The 22,917-nt window shown below is 39.6% G+C and overlaps 4 protein-coding genes and 1 long non-coding RNA gene across 5 annotated transcripts; 1 reads left to right on the plus strand and 4 right to left on the minus strand.

Moving 5' to 3' along the window:
• Nucleotides 1–6,673: 6,673 nt before the first annotated feature.
• Nucleotides 6,674–12,779, minus strand: LOC310926902 (uncharacterized protein; the record flags this gene model as incomplete). The annotated part of the gene is made up of 2 exons (XM_083889110.1): nt 6,674–6,986; nt 12,160–12,779. The coding sequence occupies 2 exons, from the start codon at nt 12,777–12,779 to the stop codon at nt 6,674–6,676; spliced, it is 933 nt and encodes a 310-aa protein (XP_083745236.1).
• LOC310926831 (histone H3.2) lies at nt 9,093–9,503 on the minus strand (the record flags this gene model as incomplete). The annotated part of the gene is made up of 1 exon (XM_083889027.1): nt 9,093–9,503. One exon carries the CDS (start codon nt 9,501–9,503, stop codon nt 9,093–9,095), a length of 411 nt encoding a protein of 136 aa, XP_083745153.1.
• LOC310927529 (histone H2A) lies at nt 9,854–10,240 on the plus strand (the record flags this gene model as incomplete). Its single annotated transcript, XM_083889835.1, has 1 exon — nt 9,854–10,240. One exon carries the CDS (start codon nt 9,854–9,856, stop codon nt 10,238–10,240), a length of 387 nt encoding a protein of 128 aa, XP_083745961.1.
• A 3,612-nt stretch (nt 12,780–16,391) lies between the features above and the next one.
• Nucleotides 16,392–16,766, minus strand: LOC310927778 (histone H2B-like; the record flags this gene model as incomplete). The annotated part of the gene is made up of 1 exon (XM_083890167.1): nt 16,392–16,766. One exon carries the CDS (start codon nt 16,764–16,766, stop codon nt 16,392–16,394), a length of 375 nt encoding a protein of 124 aa, XP_083746293.1.
• Nucleotides 16,767–17,824: 1,058 nt separating this feature from the next.
• Nucleotides 17,825–18,464, minus strand: LOC310927642. Its single transcript, XR_014592827.1, has 3 exons — nt 18,368–18,464; nt 18,053–18,158; nt 17,825–17,959 (listed from the first exon to the last, which is right to left on the minus strand). It is a non-coding gene; the product is annotated as an uncharacterized lncRNA (long non-coding RNA).
• Nucleotides 18,465–22,917: the final 4,453 nt, after the last annotated feature.

Raw genomic sequence — 22,917 nt, forward strand, 5'->3', positions numbered from 1 at the left:
AGTCTTTGTTTAATATTATGCTTCTTTTAGGTCCTAAATGCGCTGGTTGATAACATTTTATAGATGCGGAACTATTTTTCGCGGTACGGACCAAATTAATCAACGCACTCGTCAATCATGTAGCGCCAGACAAGCTAGCTGTCGAGCGACAGATAAAAAGTTATAAAAACACGGGAGGAACATCACGTTCTTCGTGGTTCGGCTGGTTAACTCACTTTGTCCTCAAAGAATACAACGACTCTTTAAAAAGCCAACACTCTGCCTGAGATTTACATAAACGTATTTAAGGTTAATTTAAAGTACATATTCGCCCTTTCACACTTAATCTAAGAGAGTCATTATAATTCTTTATAGATGGTGCAGTTAGTATCACCACATCATCCGCCGTCCAGCCACGTTCAAATCACCAGACCGACGGAAAACACAATGTTTTGCGAATAAATATGATGTAAACACGTACATTGTGTAATGTGAGTTAAAAACGTACTATTAGGATCAAACAGTGTATTTTACAACTGTGAAACTTAGGTACGTGAGTGTTTCCTGACAGGCGGAACAGACTTTGTCTGAGAGTGTGTTTCCCATCGGACAGGTTAAACGACGAACACAGCACCACTGGGAAGCTGATGATGATAGTTTTTCTTTCTTTTGTAAAGTTAAACTTTACATTAAAAAGGAATAATATATAAAATATACATCGTAGTGTTTGGTTTGTCTTTATTTCGTACAAATCCAGCCCTAAACTGAAGGAACGCGTTTCACAGGAAGTGCGAACATCACTGAGAGGCGAAGCTAAGCTAAAAATAAGCTAACGAGGTGAGTTCACCACAGTATCCTCGTGGCTGACCGTAACTTGTTATGAAAGAAGTTTAGTTTAAAACATTTACTCTTAGATTGAACGGCGTGAGTCTAAAGTGTCTTAGGGTCTGTGCTTAACTTAACAATTTATCAGTTAGCATTCGAACAAACAGGAAGGAAACGATTTCATCATTAAAGCAAACAAAAACTAACGTGTGGAACAAAAGAGAGGGATTTCTTTCCTGAAGTCACATCACTCACCTCTGTGAAGGACTTCTGCGCCCCCTGCTGGACAACACGTGTTAATGCAGGATGCAGCCCAGCTCAACTTCTGTTCTTTTCAGCTGAGTTTTGTAATCGAATAAAGTCTCTTTTCTCTGCATTCAAAAAACATCTTCATGAAAAAAAGTGGAAGTGGTAAAAACATTTATTTATTTCTCAGCGTTTTTGCTCTTTAACGTTGAAATTCTAATACGACAGCAGCTGTTGCATCAATATATCACGGAGTAAAAGTACAGTTTTCCCCTCAGGCTGTGTTACCTCTTTCATTTTTTGATTACATACTTATTTTTATTATTATTATTATTATTTTACTAAATTTCATTCACAAATATCTGCTTTTTATTGTATTTTCTCTGCCACATGTTATTATAAGACAGTGAAGCACTCGTCAAACTTTTTTTTATTCACGTAATATACAATTCTTCTCATTTCTTATGTGTTTTTATTTTTGTTTGTCTTAGTTTCTGTGTTTCTGTTTCACCACTAACAACAGTTGTCTTCTCATCAGTCAGTAAAACCCTCACATTTGCTGGTTTTATGGATTATTTCCTGTTCTCATTCTGATCTTATCTGTAGGCTTCACTCACCACCGGATTCCATGGACTGGACTGCACTTAACTGGACTGAAGTCATTTGTAAGTAACAGAAACCTTTGTAGGTTTTTTAAAGGTGCATTATGTAATGAATTAAAAATAAAATCCTCCTAATATGTCACAGAGACTCAGGAATAATGTTCATATAACAAACTGAACTCACCAACAACAACAGTACAGACAAAATATTTACATTAAAAAATATATTTTGCAGACTGCAAATCATGTTTATGTTTTGAAATCATGTTAAGGCGTCATGTGGCGCCACCTTCCGCCGTCTACCAATCATTGCAGTCAGTAGAGTCTCAGCTGCAGAGCAACCACGGGTTGCCAGTTAAGTCGGAAAACCAAACCTAAAAGACCTCGGTATTTTGAATTTGAATGTAGTAACCGTTTTTGGCCACATTCTTACATATGACATCTTTAAGTGTTAAAATGACATTTTTGTTGGGAATGAGTGTAAAGTCAAACGGGTTGTTTTCCATTTTTCAAATGTTTGTTGTGGTTTTAAAGGTATCAAGACTTCACAGGAATATCATCTCTTTGAGTTTTTCTCTTGTGAGATAAATGTGAGGTTTAAAAATGCAGGTTGACAAACTTGACTTGAGCTTTAAAAGGTCTTTGGTTTAAAGGTTTTCAAACCGCTGTAAAAGACGGTCAACCAAATATCACCAGACGTATAGTTTCACACACAAATCTAATTATATTCTGACAAGTAATCCAGAGTAACTTTTTAAAAAAATACAAATAATCAAAGAAGTTAAGGGAATATATATATGTTTTTATTTAACATCAGCAAAGAGCCACAAGACTTTATTTGAACATTCTCAGGTCAGCAGAGTTCAGAGACAAATCCTCCACGACGTCACATCACGGCTGAATTATCCTGAGACTATTATGCAACATCTAGTTTAAAAAAACAAAAACAAAACACAAATAGTCACATTCCACAAGCAAATAAATATATAGAATATTGTGATACTGCAACTGGACACATTCTCTACTTACTTGTTCACCCATGGCACCTGGATTATACGAATGGACTTTCCATGTGGGCATACAGATTTACATTCTACTCGACTGAATCAGGAATTATCCATCTTAGCCACCTTCTTTGCAACTGTGATCACAACTGTGAAATTTATCAATTAATGAGCTGAAGTATAAAAAATGTGTGTGTGTGTGTTAAACTTACCATAAAGCAGCAGGAGAACCAAGACGGTCACACGATGAAGAGACATCCTCGCTTCTGGAACCGTTGCGCCACAGTGATGATGATGATGATGATGATGATGATGATGATGACGACACAAGAGTTTGTCTAATTTAACTTCGAGGAAGGGTGGAGTTTAAACGGCTGAGAGGAGGGACTTTGTTTCTGAGGCTGGCTTTACACGACAACGCTCCCGGGTGAAACAGACAGTTTTTGGGGCTAAAAAAACTCAACAAAAAAAAATGAACCCACCCTCCAGAGTGGAAATCTTAAAAACGCTCCGCCGTTATGGAATGATTTGTTTTGCTCAAACCCAGTAGTCCAGTGTCACTCGGCCACTCCTCTCAATCTCAGATTGAGTAGATTTCAACTCACCAGAGTCATGCAGAGTCATGGCAGAGTGGTGGTCAATATGTGTGACCACAGTACACAGACACTCCTTATGGTCTGGTCAGTAAAAGGGCACACCAAAATGTGGACTTTTGTCACTTTGTCAATATGCCACAGATGTCACAAATCATGAGGGAGCGTGTCATTGGCTCGTGGTGAGTGCTGGGTTGAGCGTTACAGCTGTGGTAACACAACTGAACGTGCATCATTCCACCATCGACAACCTGGTGATGTCCATGCGTCGCCGGTGTAGCGCTCTGCGTGAGGCTAAAGCCCAATTTATACTCTGCGTAAAGTGCTCTGCGTAGGTTACGTAGAGTCCTCTGCGTCGTCTCCGACTGCATAAAATATTTTTTAAGTGTCCGTCACTCAGACAACGGAGACGGCAAGAGCTGCGATTGGTCCTCAGGACAGGCCGAGCGAAGCTGCTCTGTGCCGGCTCACAGTGAGCACTGAGCGTCCACAGAGGCTGAGCTGATCACCGCCGACAACATCGCTGCCAAACTATAAATACCTCATATCTTAACAAACACAGCACATGTTTAGACTCTAAATGGACAATTTCTCGCCTCAAATTATCTTAAAACTGCGTTCTGTGACACAGAAAAGTGAGAAACGGCCACTGTTTCAACAACAACAGTCTTTCTCTCTCGGACGCCATTGCTCACTGTAGCCAGAAGCACAACAACCTTGTGCAGCGACCCCTACTGATCGGGCGGGAAATTGCAGTGCGTATCCGTCCACGACGCAGAAGTATAAAGGCTGGAGGTGTCTCCGTGGTGACGCAGTCGGATAACGCATTACGCAGTCGGAGAAGTATAATGTGGCCTTAATGGTGGACACACTTGGATCATCAACCCCCCATTGTGTTCTTCCTGTCATTACTCCAGGACTTTTGTTTTGAAATTGAATCGCAAATTAACTTTATTGATAAAGTTGTACTGTTATTTTTAGATAGTTACTGTGTTTTGTTGCATAACAATAACTACACGTTTTTCTTTGTGCGTTTTTTTGTTGAGTGTATAAAAGAAGCCGAGCTTCAGCCTTAATTTAGAAACCAAATTTCTAACACGCACTTTAAAAGATAGCTCCCCATCAATAACAAAGGTACTTCTAACTGGTAACCAGCTCAAGAGCTCTGTCATGGGAAGTTCTAATTGAGGGGATTTTTCCCCCCCATGGAAACAGATGAGTTTGAAAAAAACATTTTTTGGGGGGTTTTCAGCATTTAAAACCTGTTTCAATTATTCTGCACTGTGTCAAAGTGTGAACGCTTGTGCAATCGAAGCAAAGCAGTAAATGACGACATATCATCAGCATAGGATATGGTGTGAGGCGTTAGACAAGTTTTCACACAGATCGTTAATGATGGTACGACGATGAAGCTGAGAAAAACAAATAGAAGTGAAGGATGTGGGCAGAATAACATTATTTCTGATGATCCTCAGGCTGTTGTATCATCGTTCAGGCGCCAAAGTCAACGTGTCACTGTCACTGCCAGGTATCTGCACTGAGAGCTGAATTAGTTATTATTCAATGAAGTCATGGGAATCTGCTCGTCTTTGGACTGTGGAGAAAACATCTGTGTTGTGCTCTGAGGTTTCATCCCAGGCTGAAGCCTCCTCACCCATCACTGTGAACTCTATACCAAAGCTTCCATGTCCTCTTTGTCTGTAAGAAGCCACACACACTGACTGACTCTGGTCTTTAAGGGTCTTTTCGGCTTGGTTACTACCTATTTAAGCACTTTTCTTCAGAGAACCAGAAGCTATTATGTCTTACGTTCCAGTGACATTTTGCTCTTGTCTGCGTCACCTGTCTGGACTGAAATGGTTAAAAAAAAGCTTCCAGTTTTTCTGCTTGGAATACCCTCCAAACTGAACATAAATTACCAGCTTTTGGGCCAATTCCAAACTCAACCCTTAATCTTAACTGGCCTCAAAACCAAGTGTTGAGGGTTATTTTGTCACTTAGAAATGGGACACCCCTTAAATGCAGATACGTCTTCAGACTGTAGGGGGCAGAATAACGGCGAAAGCTGCGTCCAGTCTGTCAACTCCAAAAAAGAAGAAGAAGAAGAACACATTCACGTCAGGATTATTTATTCTGATCCGTTTGTCAGTCAAGTTATTAGGTTGTCAGTTAGTTATAAGATGATACTCATACAAATATTCAGCTGACAGTTACCACACACCACGACTTATTGAAAAGTAAACCACACCGGCCGACTATTGACAAAAGATTGTAAAATAAAAATAAATGGGGTTAGGGTTAGGTTAGGGTTAGGCAACAATGACATCAGTAATCCATAATATGGGCCTAAACTAAGATCATTTTTATATCTCTATTAACAAAGAAAATACTTCATTTGTAGCGTACTCGTTTCGCTGCTTTCGACGCCATCTTTGTTATGTGAAAACACGCAATGCATTCTGGGTAGCCCTTGCTACCAAAGGTGGTCTCGGAAAATCTCAATATTGAGGGCGATACAGCCCTTAAACTTGACCCTCAACTTAATTTTTCTGAGAATCAGGACAGAACTTGCACTAGAGGGAGAACATTTTTGAGATTAAGGATTAAGCGAGGAATTGGAATTCAGCCCAAAGTTCAGCCTGCACTCCAGAGACCTCACCCATCTTCTCCATCTCTGAGAGGACCTCAAAAAAATCTGGCCATGGACGACAAGCATCAGCCAAACTACTTTCAGCACCTTGGACAGCTCTTCTCCACTAAACAGACGACTAAACTAAACGACAAATCAAATCAAAGCTTGACTGTGATGATATGAACATGGTTTATGTTCTGAAGAGACAAAGGACATCATTGACATCAAAGTTATAAGATAACACAATTTTATTGTCCATGTTTTAGTCTGATGATAACAATGACACAGTGTAAGTCAACTGGACCATTTACGCCATATTTATACATATATATATATATGTATATATATATACATATATATATATATACAAATCAATACAATATAACAGTATAAGTTTAAACTTGATACAAAAGGAAAATAAAAAATGTTAAATGTGAGTCACAGGAACAATATTTATGTCCTTCACTTATTTCTGTCTGAAGAAATAACATTCAACATTTTATTACATTTTACATTTTATAACATTTTATGGACATCGATTAATCGATTAAGAAAACAATGCAGCTCTAGTATCGTGTATGTTTTTCTAAAATGTCTCAAGTCTGTTTCAAATACAACAGTCTCCTCCTCATTCAACCGCAGTGAGAGATTCAGCCAATCACAGGAGGGGGATCACACAGCGGTGTTTGCATGGAGCCTTTATAACAACAGTCTCCTCCTCCTGCTGCAGCTCATTCATTCGTTCATCGCAGTGGTCAGTAGTGAACTCTCAGAATGCCTGAAGCCGCAAAGTCAGCGCCCAAGAAGGGCTCCAAGAAAGCCGTGACTAAGACCGCCGCTAAGGGCGGAAAGAAGAGGAGAAAGAGCAGGAAGGAGAGCTACGCCATCTACGTGTACAAGGTGTTGAAGCAGGTCCACCCCGACACTGGCATCTCGTCCAAGGCCATGGGCATCATGAACTCGTTCGTCAACGACATCTTTGAGCGCATCGCCGGTGAGGCGTCTCGTCTGGCTCACTACAACAAGCGCTCCACCATCACCTCCAGGGAGATCCAGACCGCCGTGCGCCTCCTGCTGCCCGGTGAGCTGGCCAAGCACGCCGTGTCCGAGGGAACCAAGGCCGTCACCAAGTACACCAGCTCCAAGTAAACACGGGACTCCACAACAACAACAACACAACGGCTCTTTTAAGAGCCACACACTTTATCTAAGAGAGTCAATATAATCCTTTATACTGTGTAAATATTTAACTCCGAATTGTTGGTTTACTTTGTAAGAAAGAAGAAATATTTAGTGATGGGATAAAGTTTATAAAACAGATGTATGTCATTGAAACATAATCCTATCATTGATTGTTCTAGTACACAGGAAGTCTAAAACAAAACTTTTGTATGGATATTAATAATTACAAATCGATTTACTCACTCATAGATAAAAAACATAAGGACTTATACAGTTGATATAAACAGGATTTAACAGAACTCGGAGGAGAAAAACTCTAGATAGAAATATAGAATGAATGAATGGGTTATGTCGTTTACAATATAAAATATTTAGATATTGAGCAGCTCCTCCCCCAGGACAAAGTAATTATTTAAAATGTGGACATATCCTATTTATTTGCACTGTTTTGGCACTTTGTTTACATTGTTTTGCACGTTATACGCTGTTTTGGGTTTGCATCACCCACGTTATCCTGTTATTGTTATTGTTAAATAAAATGACAGGAATTAAACAAGACAGCTCAGTACAGATTAGTACGTGTGTACGTACGTGAGTGTTTCCTGACAGGCGGAACAAACTTTGTTCGAGTGTGTTTCCCATCGGACAGTTTAAACGACGAACACAGCACCACTGGGAAGCTGATGATGATAATTGTTTCTTCTTTTGTAAAGTTTAACTATAACTACATTTTAAAAACATAATACTACTACTAATAATAATAATAACAACAACAGCAACACCAATTATAACAATAAAAATGCCGTAGTGCTCGGTTTATCTTTATTTCGTATAAATCCAGCCCTAAACGGAAAGAACGTGTTTTTAACAGGAAGTGAGAGGCGAAGCTAAGCTAAAATAAGCTAACGAGGTGAGTTAAGCACAGTATCCTCGTGGCTGAACATCAGTCACTAACTGACCGTAACTTGTTATTAAAGAAGTTTAGTTTAAGACATTTATAATTCAACTTAACTAGCTAATAATTAAACAGTAATAATAGTAAATATAAAATCGAATCTTTAAACCATCTAATTCAGTGTCGCATTTCCCCTGAGGATGATCCATTTTAGGTTCTTAGGCAGTGTTGTGATATAGCTGAAACTACTCGACTAATCTATTATTTTTAGATTTTTAAGATCGAATTGAAGCTTTGTTCATGATTAAAACAAGATTCCTGCTTGTTTTAGCTTCTTAAATGTGAACAGTTTCTGGGTTTTTGCTCCATATAACAAACACATCATGATCCACTTTATTCACTTAATAATCAAAATAATAACAAATGAAACCGGGCTACAGATCAAACTTCTCTCAACCAACAAAGCTTTCCCTATGATGAGATTTAATAATTAATTTAAAAATCGAACTAGTGGAAGATTAATGGTTAAATTTGCTGCATTACGCACACATGTTCAGGAGGGTGCTATTTTATTTTATTATTTATTTATTTTTAATAACGGAAATGTGTTGTTTGGGGTCAGTTGATTTTCCTAAAAGCAGTCATGGGTGTGGGTTTTTATGAGATAATTAACAATTGTGTTTAATAGTTAACATTAAGTAAATACAGTCACATGACCTTCTAATGAAGATGATGACAGCTTTGATGACACTAATTAATACGTATTTGTTCATTCAGAATGGAAGGCATAATACATATATATATATATATATTTTTACTAATCAAACTCAAATCAAATTAGTTAAATATGTTAAATGAGCATAGGTTTGTTGGTTCAAATTAAATCCATTATTATATGAAATGTTTGTGTCATTCATGAGCTTTGATCATCTTCATTATACTAAATCAAATCGTGTGTATTTAGCTCACAATGGAAGGTAAATATATGCTGAGGTTTAAAATATTATATTTGTTCATTATTTAATACAGTAATGATTGACGTGAAAGTAGCAGAGGTTTGTTGTCTATAGTTCAGAGTGAGGTGGTTCTTAAGAGAACCTTTTGTTTAGTTTGTTGTTGTTGTTGTTGATGACTTTAAGCTCTCTCTCCACGGATGCGTCGGGCCAGCTGGATGTCCTTGGGCATGATGGTGACCCTCTTGGCGTGGATGGCGCACAGGTTGGTGTCCTCGAACAGGCCGACCAGGTAAGCCTCGCTGGACTCCTGCAGAGCCATGACAGCGGAGCTCTGGAAGCGCAGGTCGGTCTTGAAGTCCTGAGCGATCTCTCTGACCAGGCGCTGGAAGGGCAGCTTGCGGATCAGCAGCTCCGTGGATTTCTGGTAGCGACGGATCTCTCTCAGAGCCACGGTACCGGGCCTGTAACGGTGAGGCTTCTTCACGCCGCCGGTGGCAGGCGCGCTTTTACGCGCAGCCTTGGTGGCCAGCTGCTTCCTGGGAGCTTTACCCCCGGTAGATTTACGGGCGGTTTGTTTGGTTCTTGCCATGTTTTGACGCTTCTTGTTTCTATGAACAGAAGAAAAAGTGAAGCAGACACGAGCGACTCTCTGCTCTTAAACTGTGCCACGGTGACGCCGCTTCAGTCCTCCGGCTCCTGATTGGTGGTGAGCGGCTCTTCATGGAGCGCAGCGCCGCCCAGAGAAGCCTGAAGCCCCGCTGCTTATTGGACAAAAGTCCCCTCCCTCTGCTGCTCTGCTCTGGTTGGTCTGGCAGGAGTCTCCCGCTCTTTCTTGGACATATAAAGGAGGCTTTGAGCTGTTTGAGTAACACACAGACACAGACTTCAATTTAGTCACAGTTTCTCTGAATTTGTCCCAAAAATCCAGTCAAAGTCACGATGTCCGGAAGAGGCAAAACCGGCGGAAAAGCCCGCGCTAAGGCAAAGACCCGCTCCTCTCGTGCTGGACTCCAGTTTCCGGTCGGTCGTGTTCACAGACTGCTGCGCAAAGGCAACTACGCTCAGCGTGTGGGAGCCGGCGCCCCCGTCTACCTGGCGGCTGTGCTGGAGTACCTGACCGCTGAGATCCTGGAGCTGGCTGGAAACGCCGCCCGCGACAACAAGAAGACCCGCATCATCCCCCGCCACCTGCAGCTGGCCGTCCGCAACGACGAGGAGCTCAACAAACTCCTGGGAGGAGTGACCATCGCTCAGGGCGGCGTGCTGCCCAACATCCAGGCTGTTCTTCTGCCCAAGAAGACCGAGAAGGCCGCCAAGTCCAAGTAAACAACAACAACACGTCAACAAACAAACAAAAGGCTCTTTTAAGAGCCACACACTCACTCTGAGAAGCTCATCATCCTCATGTGTTCATCAACCTGCTCGTTAGAAATAATGTAAATGTAGAATGAGCATTAACACTTGCACACATCAATATTCTAGTTTAAAAATGGCAACAATATTCATAAATGACTTTGATTCTACTGTACTGAAATACAAACTGTACAAAGAACACATACTAAATACTAAGTTTCAACAATTCATAGAAAAACGAGGACCAACTTGTGTTTATCTCACTAAAATGTACAAATTAATTTGTGTTAAGTCAAATTTGTTCATTCTTTCAAAGCAAAATCTAATATCAATAACAACTAAAATGTGGTTAATAAAGGTGAAACACGTGATGTACTAATAATGTTTTTATTAGGGCAGAATAAGACAACACAAATGATTAATGAGTCCATTCAGAGAAAACTACGACAACAATTATTATACATTATTACAAACCGCACAATAATAACAGTAACAAGCAGCAGTTGCTACTTTTCAACTTCTATATAATATATTTCTATTTAGCTTTTTACAAGTAAATGTTTCTCAATATAGAATTATATTTATTATTTAACAACATATAAACATTCACAATAAACCATCACTAACTGTATGTTACGACTGTTTTCTATGTTTCTTGATGACGTCATACATCAAATACTGTTTCTCCAAATGTAAACACATGATCACGTGATTCAATCATGAATCCTGTGATTCTTCAATGTCTGATGTGATTATGAACACATGAAGGTCACTACTGAAGTCAAGAGCAAATATGTTTGTCTCTTTAATTTAACACAGACACACGAGATGTGGGAGAAACAAAGTTTTTTTTTTAAATTACAATTATGTAAAAAAAAAAAAAATATATATATATAGTGATGGCATCACACAATGTAATGTAAAGCAATAACTACTAACTGTACAACTAACTTAACAGGTAATAAATCCCTTTGTGCTGCAGATTGAATGAATATATTGACACAGGTTACTGTACACGTTATACTACATTATTATAATAAGAGAACAGATTCTCTGCAGGTTTCAACAAGTCAAATTTAAGACTTTTTAAGACTTTTTAAAGACCATAATGAATACAATTTAAGACCCATTTCAAACCCATACTGGCAAAAAAGTACAAAAGACATGAAGGAAAACTGTACCCACAATACGCTGAACTTGCAAATCTGCTTTTGTTAAGTTTTCTCCACTGCTATGCTAAGCTGTAACACACCACGGCGCATGCAGCACACTAGCTAGTGGTGCTCGATAAATTGTCACCGTGTTGTAGTTATGCTAGCGCATCCTCAAAAATAGAAACCTTTTGAAATTGTATTTAAAGGTGCATTATGTAATAAATGATAAAATCCTCCTAAAATGTCACAGAGACTCAGGAATAATGTTCATATAACAAACTGAACTCACCAACAACAGTACAGACAATATATTTGCATTAAAAAAAATATTTTGCAGACTGCAAATCATGTTTATGTCTTGAAATCATGTTTTGGCGTCATGTGGCGCCACCTACCGCTGTCTACCAATCATTGCAGTCAGTAGAGTCTCAGATGCAGAGCAACCACGGGTTACCAGTTACGTCGGAAAACTAAACCTAAAAGACCTCGATGTTTTGAATTTGAATGTAGTAACTGTTTTTGGCCACATTCTTACATATGGCACCTTTAAGGTCTTTTATGAGATTTTAGGAGAATTTAAGACATTTTAAGGCCTTAAATTCTTAGATTTGAGACTTTTTAAGACCCCGCTGATACCCTGTACTAAGAGAAGATGGTTGAGCTCTTTGAGGACAAGTGTGTGGCTCTTAAAAGAGCCTTTGAACAGGATGGACATGTCTCACAGTGAGGACAGCTCACTTCTTCTTGGCTGCTGTCTTCTTCACTTTGGGTTTAATGACCTTCTTAGCGGGAGATTTCTTGGCTGCTGGAGCCTTCTTCACCACCTTCTTGGCCGCCACCTTCTTGGGGCTCTTGGTCGCCTTCTTGGGGCTCTTTGCTACTTTCTTGGGGCTCTTTGCCGCTGCAGGTTTCTTCGCCTTCTTAGGAGACTTTTTAGCAGCTACTTGCTTCTTAGCTGCCGCTGCCTTGGTCTTTTTGGCCGCTGCTGGTTTCATAGCTGCGGGTTTCTTGGCTTTAGGAGCGGCCTTGGTTGCTGGCTTCTTGGCTTCCACCTTCTTGCTCATCTTGAAGGATCCAGAGGCTCCGGTTCCCTTGGTCTGGACCAGAGTTCCTTTCAACACCAGGCTCTTGATGGCGGTCTTGACGCGGACCTTGTTCTTGTCCACATCGTAGCCTCCGGCAGCCAGAGCCTTCTTGACAGCGGCCGCTGATACGCCGCCCCGCTCGTTGGACGCGGCCACGGCTTGAACGATGAGTTCCTTGACGCTGGGGCCGACCTTCTTCGGCTTGGAAGCCGCCTTCTTCTTGGGTGCTTTAGCCGGGGCGGCGGCGGCTGGAGCTGGAGCTACTTCTGCCATGTTTGGTGGTTTCTAAGTTGAGCTCAGACTGACAACGATCGCAGTGAAAGAGAGCGGATTATTGAGAGTTTCAGAGAGGAGGCGGTACTTGAATGCAGCATGAGAACCGTGGAGACTCAGTGCAGCCGCGGCTCCTGTGTGCAGCGTGAACACCGGGACATTTGTGTTTTCTCTTCACTCTCAAAAGAGTCCAGATGAGTGTGTGAGAGGAGCTGGAGGCTCACAGTGAACGGAGTCCATAGAGGACTCGTCTGTCTTCGCATTTTAGTCATGAAGAGTTCTGATGTTCTCTGTGTTTTCTCTGTGGAGCGAACAAACCTCAGCTGTTCACCGCGGTGAGCAGCGCTGCTCGGCGGCTTTTCTCACTCGTTTGTCTCCTAAAAGCAGGTGAAAAACAGCACAACTTGACACAAACATGTTTCTCTGCTGCTGCACTTGTTTGTTCACAGAGTCCGAGTCCAAACAAGCAGCTGCTGATGATCACTGTGTAATAAAGTGCACTTATTGTGCAGCAGCAAACACACACTGATGATGGTGAAGCTCACACACACTTACGTTCATGCTGAGCTTATTATTGGACACATTTACAAACACACACTTTATTTATGTCACTGTTTCAATACAAGACATTTGTTTACTAAGAAAAATATATGTATGCATGTATATATGTATGTATATGTGTATGTATGTGTATGTGTATATGTATGCATGTATTGTCATTGTTTTTTTTTTTTGTCATCCGAGGACTTGTTACAGTCGAGTTTGTCATTCTTTTTATCCGTCTCACTTTCATCCTCTTCACCACTTGAGGTTTTCTTCTTTGCAGGACTTAAACTGCTGCTTTTCTTCATCTCTCCACTCTTTCTATTGCCTTTCTTTTGCATCCCTTCTTTTGGACTGTCACCACAGTCACTTTCATCCCCATTTTTTCCTGACTCACTCGCTTCCTCATCGGAAGAGTCCTCAATTTTTCCACGCTGCGTCTTTTTTGCTTTTGTTTTTCGCTGGGATTTCTTCACCTTCCCCACCGTGTCCTCAGACCCACTTTGGTCTTCCTTTTCACTCTTCTCACTGTGTATGTATGTGTATGTATGTATATGTATGTATATGTATGTGTATATGTATGTGTATATGTATGCATGTATGTATGCATGTATGTATGTGTATATGTATGCATGTATGTACGCGTATATGTATGTATGTGTATATGTATGCATGTATGTACGCGTATATGTATGTATGTGTATATGTATGCATGTATGTATGTATGCGTATATGCATGCATGTATGTGTGTATATATATGTGTGTGTATGTATGTATGTATATATATATATGTGTGTGTGTGTGTGTGTATATATATATGTATATATATGTATATATGTATATATATGTATATATGTATATATATGTATATATATGTATATATATATATATATATATATATATATATATATATATATATATATATATTTTCGGAGTCATTTTTTATCAGATTTACTGAATTTTTTCAGGGTTTAGAGCATTTAAAACAATAAATGCATTAATTCCTTTATTGAGAGCTTGATTTAATGGAAACAACATGGACAGATTGTTTAGTCAAGATTGTCTTTGGGTTTAAGAATCAAATTTAGAATTTGAAACTATAAGTAGATTCTGGTATTATAAGTAGCAGGAAAACAATTACTCAGAAAATCAGAAAAAAAATTATGTTCAAAGAAACAAACCAAAAAATTACTCAGAAATGTGTTTTGTTTTCTTTCTTCTTCGAATGAGTGCAATGCGCTTCCGTAGTTATATGCTGTGTTTTGCACAAGCTCGATAACCTTTGACTCTTTTCGGTGCCCAAAAGAGGTGTGTGGAGTGGTCATCTGACCCTTTAGAAAGGATCTTTGTTTACCTCTCACGCGCTGCTGTGTTTTACATTAAACAGTTAAATCAGTCAGACTTGAGCTTTGACAGAACAGGATAAATTCTAAAAACAGGAGATAACAATGAAATCATGAAGACTGAGGAGCTGTGATTTCGAGAGGAACTTCGCTGAACTACTCAGAATTCTGAATCGATATCCCGGTGAGTTCTTGCTTGTGTGCCAACATGGTGCGCTAGCATGCTAACTGTAGTAGCGCTGTACTAGCATGCTAACTGTAGCAGCGAAACGTAGAGGAGCCTTGTACGCTGATAACATGGACAAGAGTCACATTAATTTTGTTTAATTAATTAATTAATTAATTAATTGTTTGTGGACTTAATTAATTTGGGTAGTTTATCTAGTATTATCTTATCTCATGAGGCCGGTTACCATGGGTGCTGGCTAATTAAGTGCAGTGCATGTATTTGACTAAATGTACTTGCTAACAGCTTTAGCTGCACTGTTGAGTTGTTTAATAAAAATAAGTAATGAAAGACAGGATTATCTCCCAGTGTCTTAAACTCAGATTAAAGCAAAACTTGATGAAACTAAACCATGTTGTTTCCATTAAATCGAGCTCTCGATAAAGGAGTTATTACGTTTATTGTTTGAAATACTCTCTAAACAGAGAAAATAGTTTAGTAAATCAGATCAAAATTACTCAGAAAAACAGAGCCCTTTTGTAAACAATTAGCACTATCTTTAAGTGACAACGTTACACGAACATTGATCTAGTTTTGTCTCTTTTGTGGTAATGTTCATCATAATCACCATTTAATCATTTATTAAAATTCTAACTGAAATGACAACAAACCTCAGTTTGTCAGTGAGGACTCTGACTTTTAAAGTTTACTGTAAATAATCTGCATCTTCAGTCTTTTTTAACTACATATTATGTATTTATTATATTTATTCCACAAATTATTATTTTGCAGTGTGTTCCTTTAACATTGTTATGATTCTCTGGTTAATTATGATGCCTATTCTTATAGCTTGTTGTAATAGTGATAATGAGTAGTATATTATTGATTGTGCCTTTGTCTCTCTTTAGTTATTACAAACTCAATTAAATAAAGTTCAGCGAAAAGTATCTTTACTTTTCGCTGAACTTTATTTGAATGTGAAAAACAAATTATAAATTAAATCGCTGCAAAACTAAGTGACTTTTCACTGTGGATCTACAGGAAAGACTTTGTTGATGTTTATTAATAATGATGCAATGAGCAGTCGCCCAACACCAGGCAAGTTGCAATTAAAGGTGCAATATCTATTTATTTATTTAGTGGGTTTCCACTTCTTATGTTATATTTGTCTGTTTTCATACTTCTTACTTCAGTTTCTATACTCTTGGACAATCTGAATTTCCCCCATGGATGACCAGTAGTTATCTAATGTGTGTTCCTTCAGTTATGACGAAGTGATTGATGACGTTATGTATCGTTTTGTGATGCTAAATACTAGATTCTGCTTTTGAAAATAAAGAGTTGCAGCGGAAGAGAAGCGTTTCTCAAATGTTGCATCATTTCTGGGTTCTGGTGTGACATGTGTGCGATTACCATTCATCCAACACTTAAATCTTCATAAATATGCAATTCCTTATAAAACACTTAATTATTCACACAGTATAAAGGATTATATTGACTCTCTTAGATCAAGTGTGTGGCTCTTAAAAGAACCGTTGTGTTGTTGTGGAGTCCCGTGTTTACTTGGAGCTGGTGTACTTGGTGACGGCCTTGGTTCCCTCGGACACGGCGTGCTTGGCCAGCTCACCGGGCAGCAGGAGGCGCACGGCGGTCTGGATCTCCCTGGAGGTGATGGTGGAGCGCTTGTTGTAGTGAGCCAGACGAGACGCCTCACCGGCGATGCGCTCAAAGATGTCGTTGACGAACGAGTTCATGATGCCCATGGCCTTGGACGAGATGCCAGTGTCGGGGTGGACCTGCTTCAACACCTTGTACACGTAGATGGCGTAGCTCTCCTTCCTGCTCTTTCTCCTCTTCTTTCCGCCCTTAGCGGCGGTCTTAGTCACGGCTTTCTTGGAGCCCTTCTTGGGCGCTGACTTTGCGGCTTCAGGCATTCTGAGAGTTCACTACTGACCACAGTGATGAACGAATGAATGAGCTGCAGCAGGAGGAGGAGACTGTTGTTATAAAGGCTCCATGCAAACACCGCTGTGTGATCCCCCTCCTGTGATTGGCTGAATCTCTCACTGCGGTTGAATGAGGAGGAGACTGTTGTATTTGAAACAGACTGGAGACATTTTAGAAAAACATACAAATCGCTTTAATCCTTCAGTTATTTCTTCAGACAGATTTTCTGCCTCATTATGTTCATGATGATTAATTATCTTTATCAAAGGAAGAAAATGCGTTTAGAAGAATTTTAAATATATAGTGTTTTTTCCCCCTTTCAGTTCAGACGAGCTACATTTTATCACACATATTTCATTTTTCATCTTTTTTTATGATGAAAATTTGTGACGACCATGCAACTGAAAATAAAGTAAAATAAAATAAAGTAGAATTATATATAAAAGCTAAAGAGGAAGGGGTCAATTAAAAAAAGAAGTCTTACAGTGGGAAAAACTACTTTAAAATGACACAATATGCATACACATTCTTCAGTTGTTTCCTGCCTCAGTATTTTGTCTTTATCAAAGGAAGAAAATGCCATTTTTAATTATTATTATTATTATTATTATTATTATTAATAATAATAATAATTATAATAATAATGATAATAATAATAATAATAATAATAGTCACTCTATAATACCACTCAGTGGTAGTGCGAAATTTGTGGGTTAAATTCCTGGCTCTGCTCGTGTATATGTGTCCTTGAGCAAAGACACTTAAACCCATCAAGACTAGAAAAGCAATAGATAAATAAATACAGACCATTTACCAACTCTAGTACAAGTCACCAGAAATATAAACAACAAAGTAAAGTATATATTTATATATAGATGTGTGTGTAGCAGCTGGTTATTCTTGGTTCTAATGCCTAATGTCCTGCTGCCACCTACTGGCGCTATCGTGTGCCTGTTATTCTGACAAATAATCCAGTGTAACGAGAAAAAAAAAAATACAAAGAAGCATAAAAAGTGAAGGGAATATTTTTTTATTATTATTCCACCTGCACTGAAATCAGCAAAGAGCCACATGACTTGATCTGAACATTCTCAGGTCAGCAGAGTTCAGAGCCAAATCTGTCCAGAGTCTTGTCGTCGCATCACGACTGAATTAGCCAGCTCTCAGGTGTATGCAACATCTAGTTACAAAATAAACAAACATATGACCATGTTACACTAAGCAAATGCATATAGAGAATATTGTTCTGCTGCAACTGGACATCTCTACTTACTTCAGGCCGTTAGCGCACTCCGAAGACTTCGCGGCATAAAAATATCTGCCGCATTCGCATCTGCAGGTTCCCATTGTGTTGCAACGCTGAGCCTCGTTCTCTGCAACTGTGATCGCAGAAGCAAAAACGTAAACACGGATGCTTTGTTTTTCCCTTTTTTGTTGTGCAATTTGTGCAAACTGAAGTCAAACATATTGTGTGTGTGTGTGTGTGTGTGTGTGTGTGTGTGTGTGTCTGTGTGTGTGTGTGTGTGTGTGTGTGTGTGTGTGTGTGTGTGTGTGTGTGTGTGTGTGTGTGTGTGTGTGTTAAACTTACCATAAAGCAGCAGGAGAACCACGAGAACCAAGACGGCGACACGACGAAGAGACATTCTCGCTTCTGGAACTGTTTCTCCTCAGTGATGATGATGAACGATGATGATGATGATGAGACACAAGAGTTGCTCTAATTTAACTGCTCAACTTCGAGGAAAGGCGGAGTTTAAACGGCTGAGAGGAGGAACTTTGTTTCTAATCTGAATGATGAATTCATGTGGACACGTTTAATGTCACCTTTAACTACGACACGTACACACAAAGTGACATTTCTATATTGTAATTTCTATATTGTACGTTGTGCTGCTCGTTCTCTGTCAGCTGATTCTTTAATACAAATTTTTCAACTTACAAACAGGCACACTCCCTCCCTCCCTCCCTCCCCCCTGCCGGCGACCCGGCTTCAACTCCAGAATTCCAGAAAATAACATAATTGGATTATTAATTTACCTTAATTTCACAGTGAGCCCCCTCTTACCTGCCCAGAGTTCTGCCTGGGGATCGTACCCTGGTCCTGGACTGGATCACCATTACCACAAACACGGATCAGTAGGCCTGTGCTACAGAAGTTTTACTTTCTAAACTCCTAACCCTAACCCTAACCCCAACGCCAACCCTAACCCCAACGTCAACGTCAACGCCAACGCCAACCCCAACCCCAACCCCAACCCCAACTCTAACCCTAACCCTAACCCCAACATCTGGATGTTTTGGAGCCTCATCGTCAGACAAACAACTCCCTGTGCCCGTTGACGTCAACATCCTATCTGGTATGCTAACACCGCCGCAGTTCACTGACACACTTAAGGGCTCATATTATACCATATTTACTCTATAAGGGAAAACTTTTTTACACCAAGTATCACATGGAGCAATAAGATCATTTGTTCTCTCGTCGTCCTCCTCTTCCTCACATGTACTTCACACACTTTGGGGATTTCACCGCCGTCTAAAGTTAAAAACAACAACAATTATAATGGATGCAGTTACATTTGTATCCATAATACAAATGATGCAACATTGCGTGTGTGTTTTCTCCACAGTCCAAAGACGAGCAGACTTCATTGAATAATAACTCGTTCAGCTTCCAGTGCAGATACCTGACAGTGACAGTGACACGTTGACTTTGGCGCCTGAACGATGATACAACAGCCTGAGGATCATCAGAAATAATATTATTCTGCCCACATCCTTGACTTCTATTTGTTCTTCTCTTTTAAACTTCATCGTCGTACAAGAACGAAGACACTTGACGACGTAACACCAACGACCCTCGTCTAAAGTAGACGGGTCTAAACACGGCAGACCCATCTGTGCTAAAAGAGAGGAGGGGGATCGAAAATGACATTGAATCCATGATTTGGAGAATTGTGACACTTGTAATATATCGTCGTCCTTTCTGGTGCAATGTGATAATCGATATGCAAGAGCAAACATCGATATTTTAATCAATAAATTAAGGCACTAAATAGAGAAATGATGCACTTTTAACTCTTTAACACACATATATCGTGATGTACCGCTATATCACCGTCTTGCAATGTATTGATGATCACAGAATCGCTGTATCGTGATATTACTGGTGTCGTGGACCATGAACCGCATGTCGGTTCCATGTACATTTTTTCATTTTGAACCAAAACCGAGAAAACTACGTTTTTTTCCGCCGTTTTTTGGTTCAAAAACAAAAAACGAGAAAACCAAATTCAAATAAACAGCCCGATTTTGGTTTTTGCAAATTCCTTTTTTTGTTTTTCGTTTCCTAATTATCAATATCCCCGCGGTGATACCGGAAGCGGAAGTGAGGCGTAAAAATTTCAAAATAAAAGCGTGCTAACTTATTTTCATACATTTTCTACCGTTCTCGTTATACACCGGTATGTAGTACATTTATTTTTGGTTAGTGAAGCTATAACAGCTGGTTGTTTGGAAGAAGAAGAAGTAGGTTATAATTATTTTAACTGAGTATGTGAATGCATTATTGTTGAAAACTTTTAACCTGCCTTAATAAATAGCACCAGCAGGGGTCACCATCACCCACAGTTAAGACTGACATGGCACAGAGATGGATGGACGGATGGATGGATGGATAGATAGATAGATAGCTAAAAGTATAGCTTTCTAGCTAAAATATACATAGCTTGTTAGCTATAATGATATCTTGCTAGCTAAAAGATAGATAGATAGATAGATAGATAGATAGATAGATAGATAGATAGATAGATAGATAGATAGATAGATAGATAGATAGACAGACAGACAGACAGACAGACAGCCAGCCTGGTTTGCTCATAGGCCTAGTCAGGTTATTGATACAGATGTATTGAATGATGTTCATTTCATCTGTTATTGGTATTGGATGGTTTATTTGCAACCTTGTGTACCTTGGGTACCTTGTGTACCCATACCTCCATGAAGGGAAGAGGATGTGTTGATGTGTAGCAATAAATACGGACTATTGAAAAGGTAAAGAGTCATATGGTGTCTTCTTAACAAACACCCTTCAGTAGACCTTCACTTACCACACAGTCACTGCACCACCAGTGCTCGTTTTTGAACTTCATCACTGTATCGTGATGGTGACCCCTGCTGGTGCTCTTTATTTATGCAAGTTAAAAGTTTTCAATAATATGCATTCACATACTCAGTTAATTTTTCAACTTGCAAACGGGTTTATAGAAATTTCTATATTGTAATTTCTATATTGTACGTTGTGCTGCTCGTTCTCTGTCAGCTGATTCTTTCATTTGAATTTTTCAACTTACAAACAGGCACACTCCCTCCCTCCCGCCGGGCGACCCGGCTTCAACTCCAGAATTCCAGCAAATAACAAAATTGGATTATTAATTTACCTTAATTTCACAGTGAGCCCCTTCTTTCCTGCCCAGAGTTCTGCCTGGTCCTGTCTGCTGGACCTGGACTGGATCACCATTACCACAAACCGGATCAGTAGGCCTGTGCTACAGAAGTTTTACTTTCTAAACTCCTAACCCTAACCCCAACGCCAACCCCGAACCCAACCCCAACGCCAACATCTGGATGTTTTGGAGCCTCATCGTCAGACAAACAACTCCCTGTGCCCGTTGACGTCAACATCCTATCTGGTATTCTAACACCGCCGCAGTTCACTGACACACTTAAGGGCTCATATTATACCATATTTACTCTATAAGCGAAAACTTTTTTACACCAAGTATCACATGGAGCAATAAGATCATTTGTTCTCTCGTCGTCCTCCTCTTCCTCACATGTACTTCACACACTTGTGTGATTTTGCCGCCTTCTAAAGTTAAAAACAACAACATTTATAATGGATGCAGTTACATTTGTATCCATAATACAAATGATGCAACATTGCGTGTGTGTTTTCTCCACAGTCCAAAGAAGAGCAGACTTCATTGAATAATAACTCGTTCAGCTTCCAGTGCAGATACCTGACAGTGACAGTGACACGTTGACTTTGGCGCCTGAACGATGATACAACAGCCTGAGGATCATCAGAAATAATATTATTCTGCCCACATCCTTGACTTCTATTTGTTCTTCTCTTTTAAACTTCATCGTCGTACAAGAACGAAGACACTTGACGACGTAACACCAACGACCCTCGTCTAAAGTAGACGGGTCTAAACACGGCAGATCCATCTGTGCTAAAAGAGAGGAGGGGGATCGAAAATGACATTGAATCCAGGATTTGGAGAATTGTGACACTTGTAATATATCGTCGTCCTTTCTGGTGCAATGTGATAATCGATATGCAAGAGCAAACATCGATATTTTAATCAATAAATTAAGGCACTAAATAGAGAAATGATGCACTTTTAACTCTTTAACACACATATATCGTGATGTACCGCTATATCACCGTCTTGCAATGTATTGATGATCACAGAATCGCTGTATCGTGATATTACTGGTGTCGTGGACCATGTACCGCGCTACGTTTTTTTTCGCCGTTTTTTGGTTCAAAAACGAAAAACGAGAAAACCAAATTCAAATAAACGCCCCCATTTCGGTTTTTGCAAATTCCTTTTTTTGTTTTTCGTTTCCTAATGATCAATATCACATCGGTGATACCGGAAGCGGAAGAGAGGCGTAAAAACTTCAAAATAAAAGCGCGCTAACTTATTTTCATACATTTTCTACCGTTCTCGTTATACGCCATATATTCATGTTCATATTCATATATATTCATGATGATTTTTCCCAGAATTTCAAAGTAAAAGTGCTTGTTTTGATATGGAACGACGTGTACTTCACAACAACATATTTATGATCCAAAATGGCTTCAACGACAGTCAGGCACTGGATGAGGCCAACGTCACTCATATCCTGTCTGTGGACTCTGTTGACCCCGCCCCTCTGACCCCGCCCCTCTGACTCCAGCTCCTGATGATACCACACTTGTTTGGTTCAAAACGAAAAAAACGAAAAACAAGAAAACCAAATTCAAATAAAGGGCCCGACTTTGTTTTTTTGCAAATTCCTTTTTTTGTTTTTCGTTTCCTAATTATCAATATCACGGCGGTGATACCGGAAGCGGAAGTGGGG

The sequence above is a fragment of the Microchirus variegatus genome (genome assembly GCF_963457635.1).
Source record: "Microchirus variegatus genome assembly, chromosome: 5".
NCBI lineage: Eukaryota > Metazoa > Chordata > Actinopteri > Pleuronectiformes > Soleidae > Microchirus > Microchirus variegatus.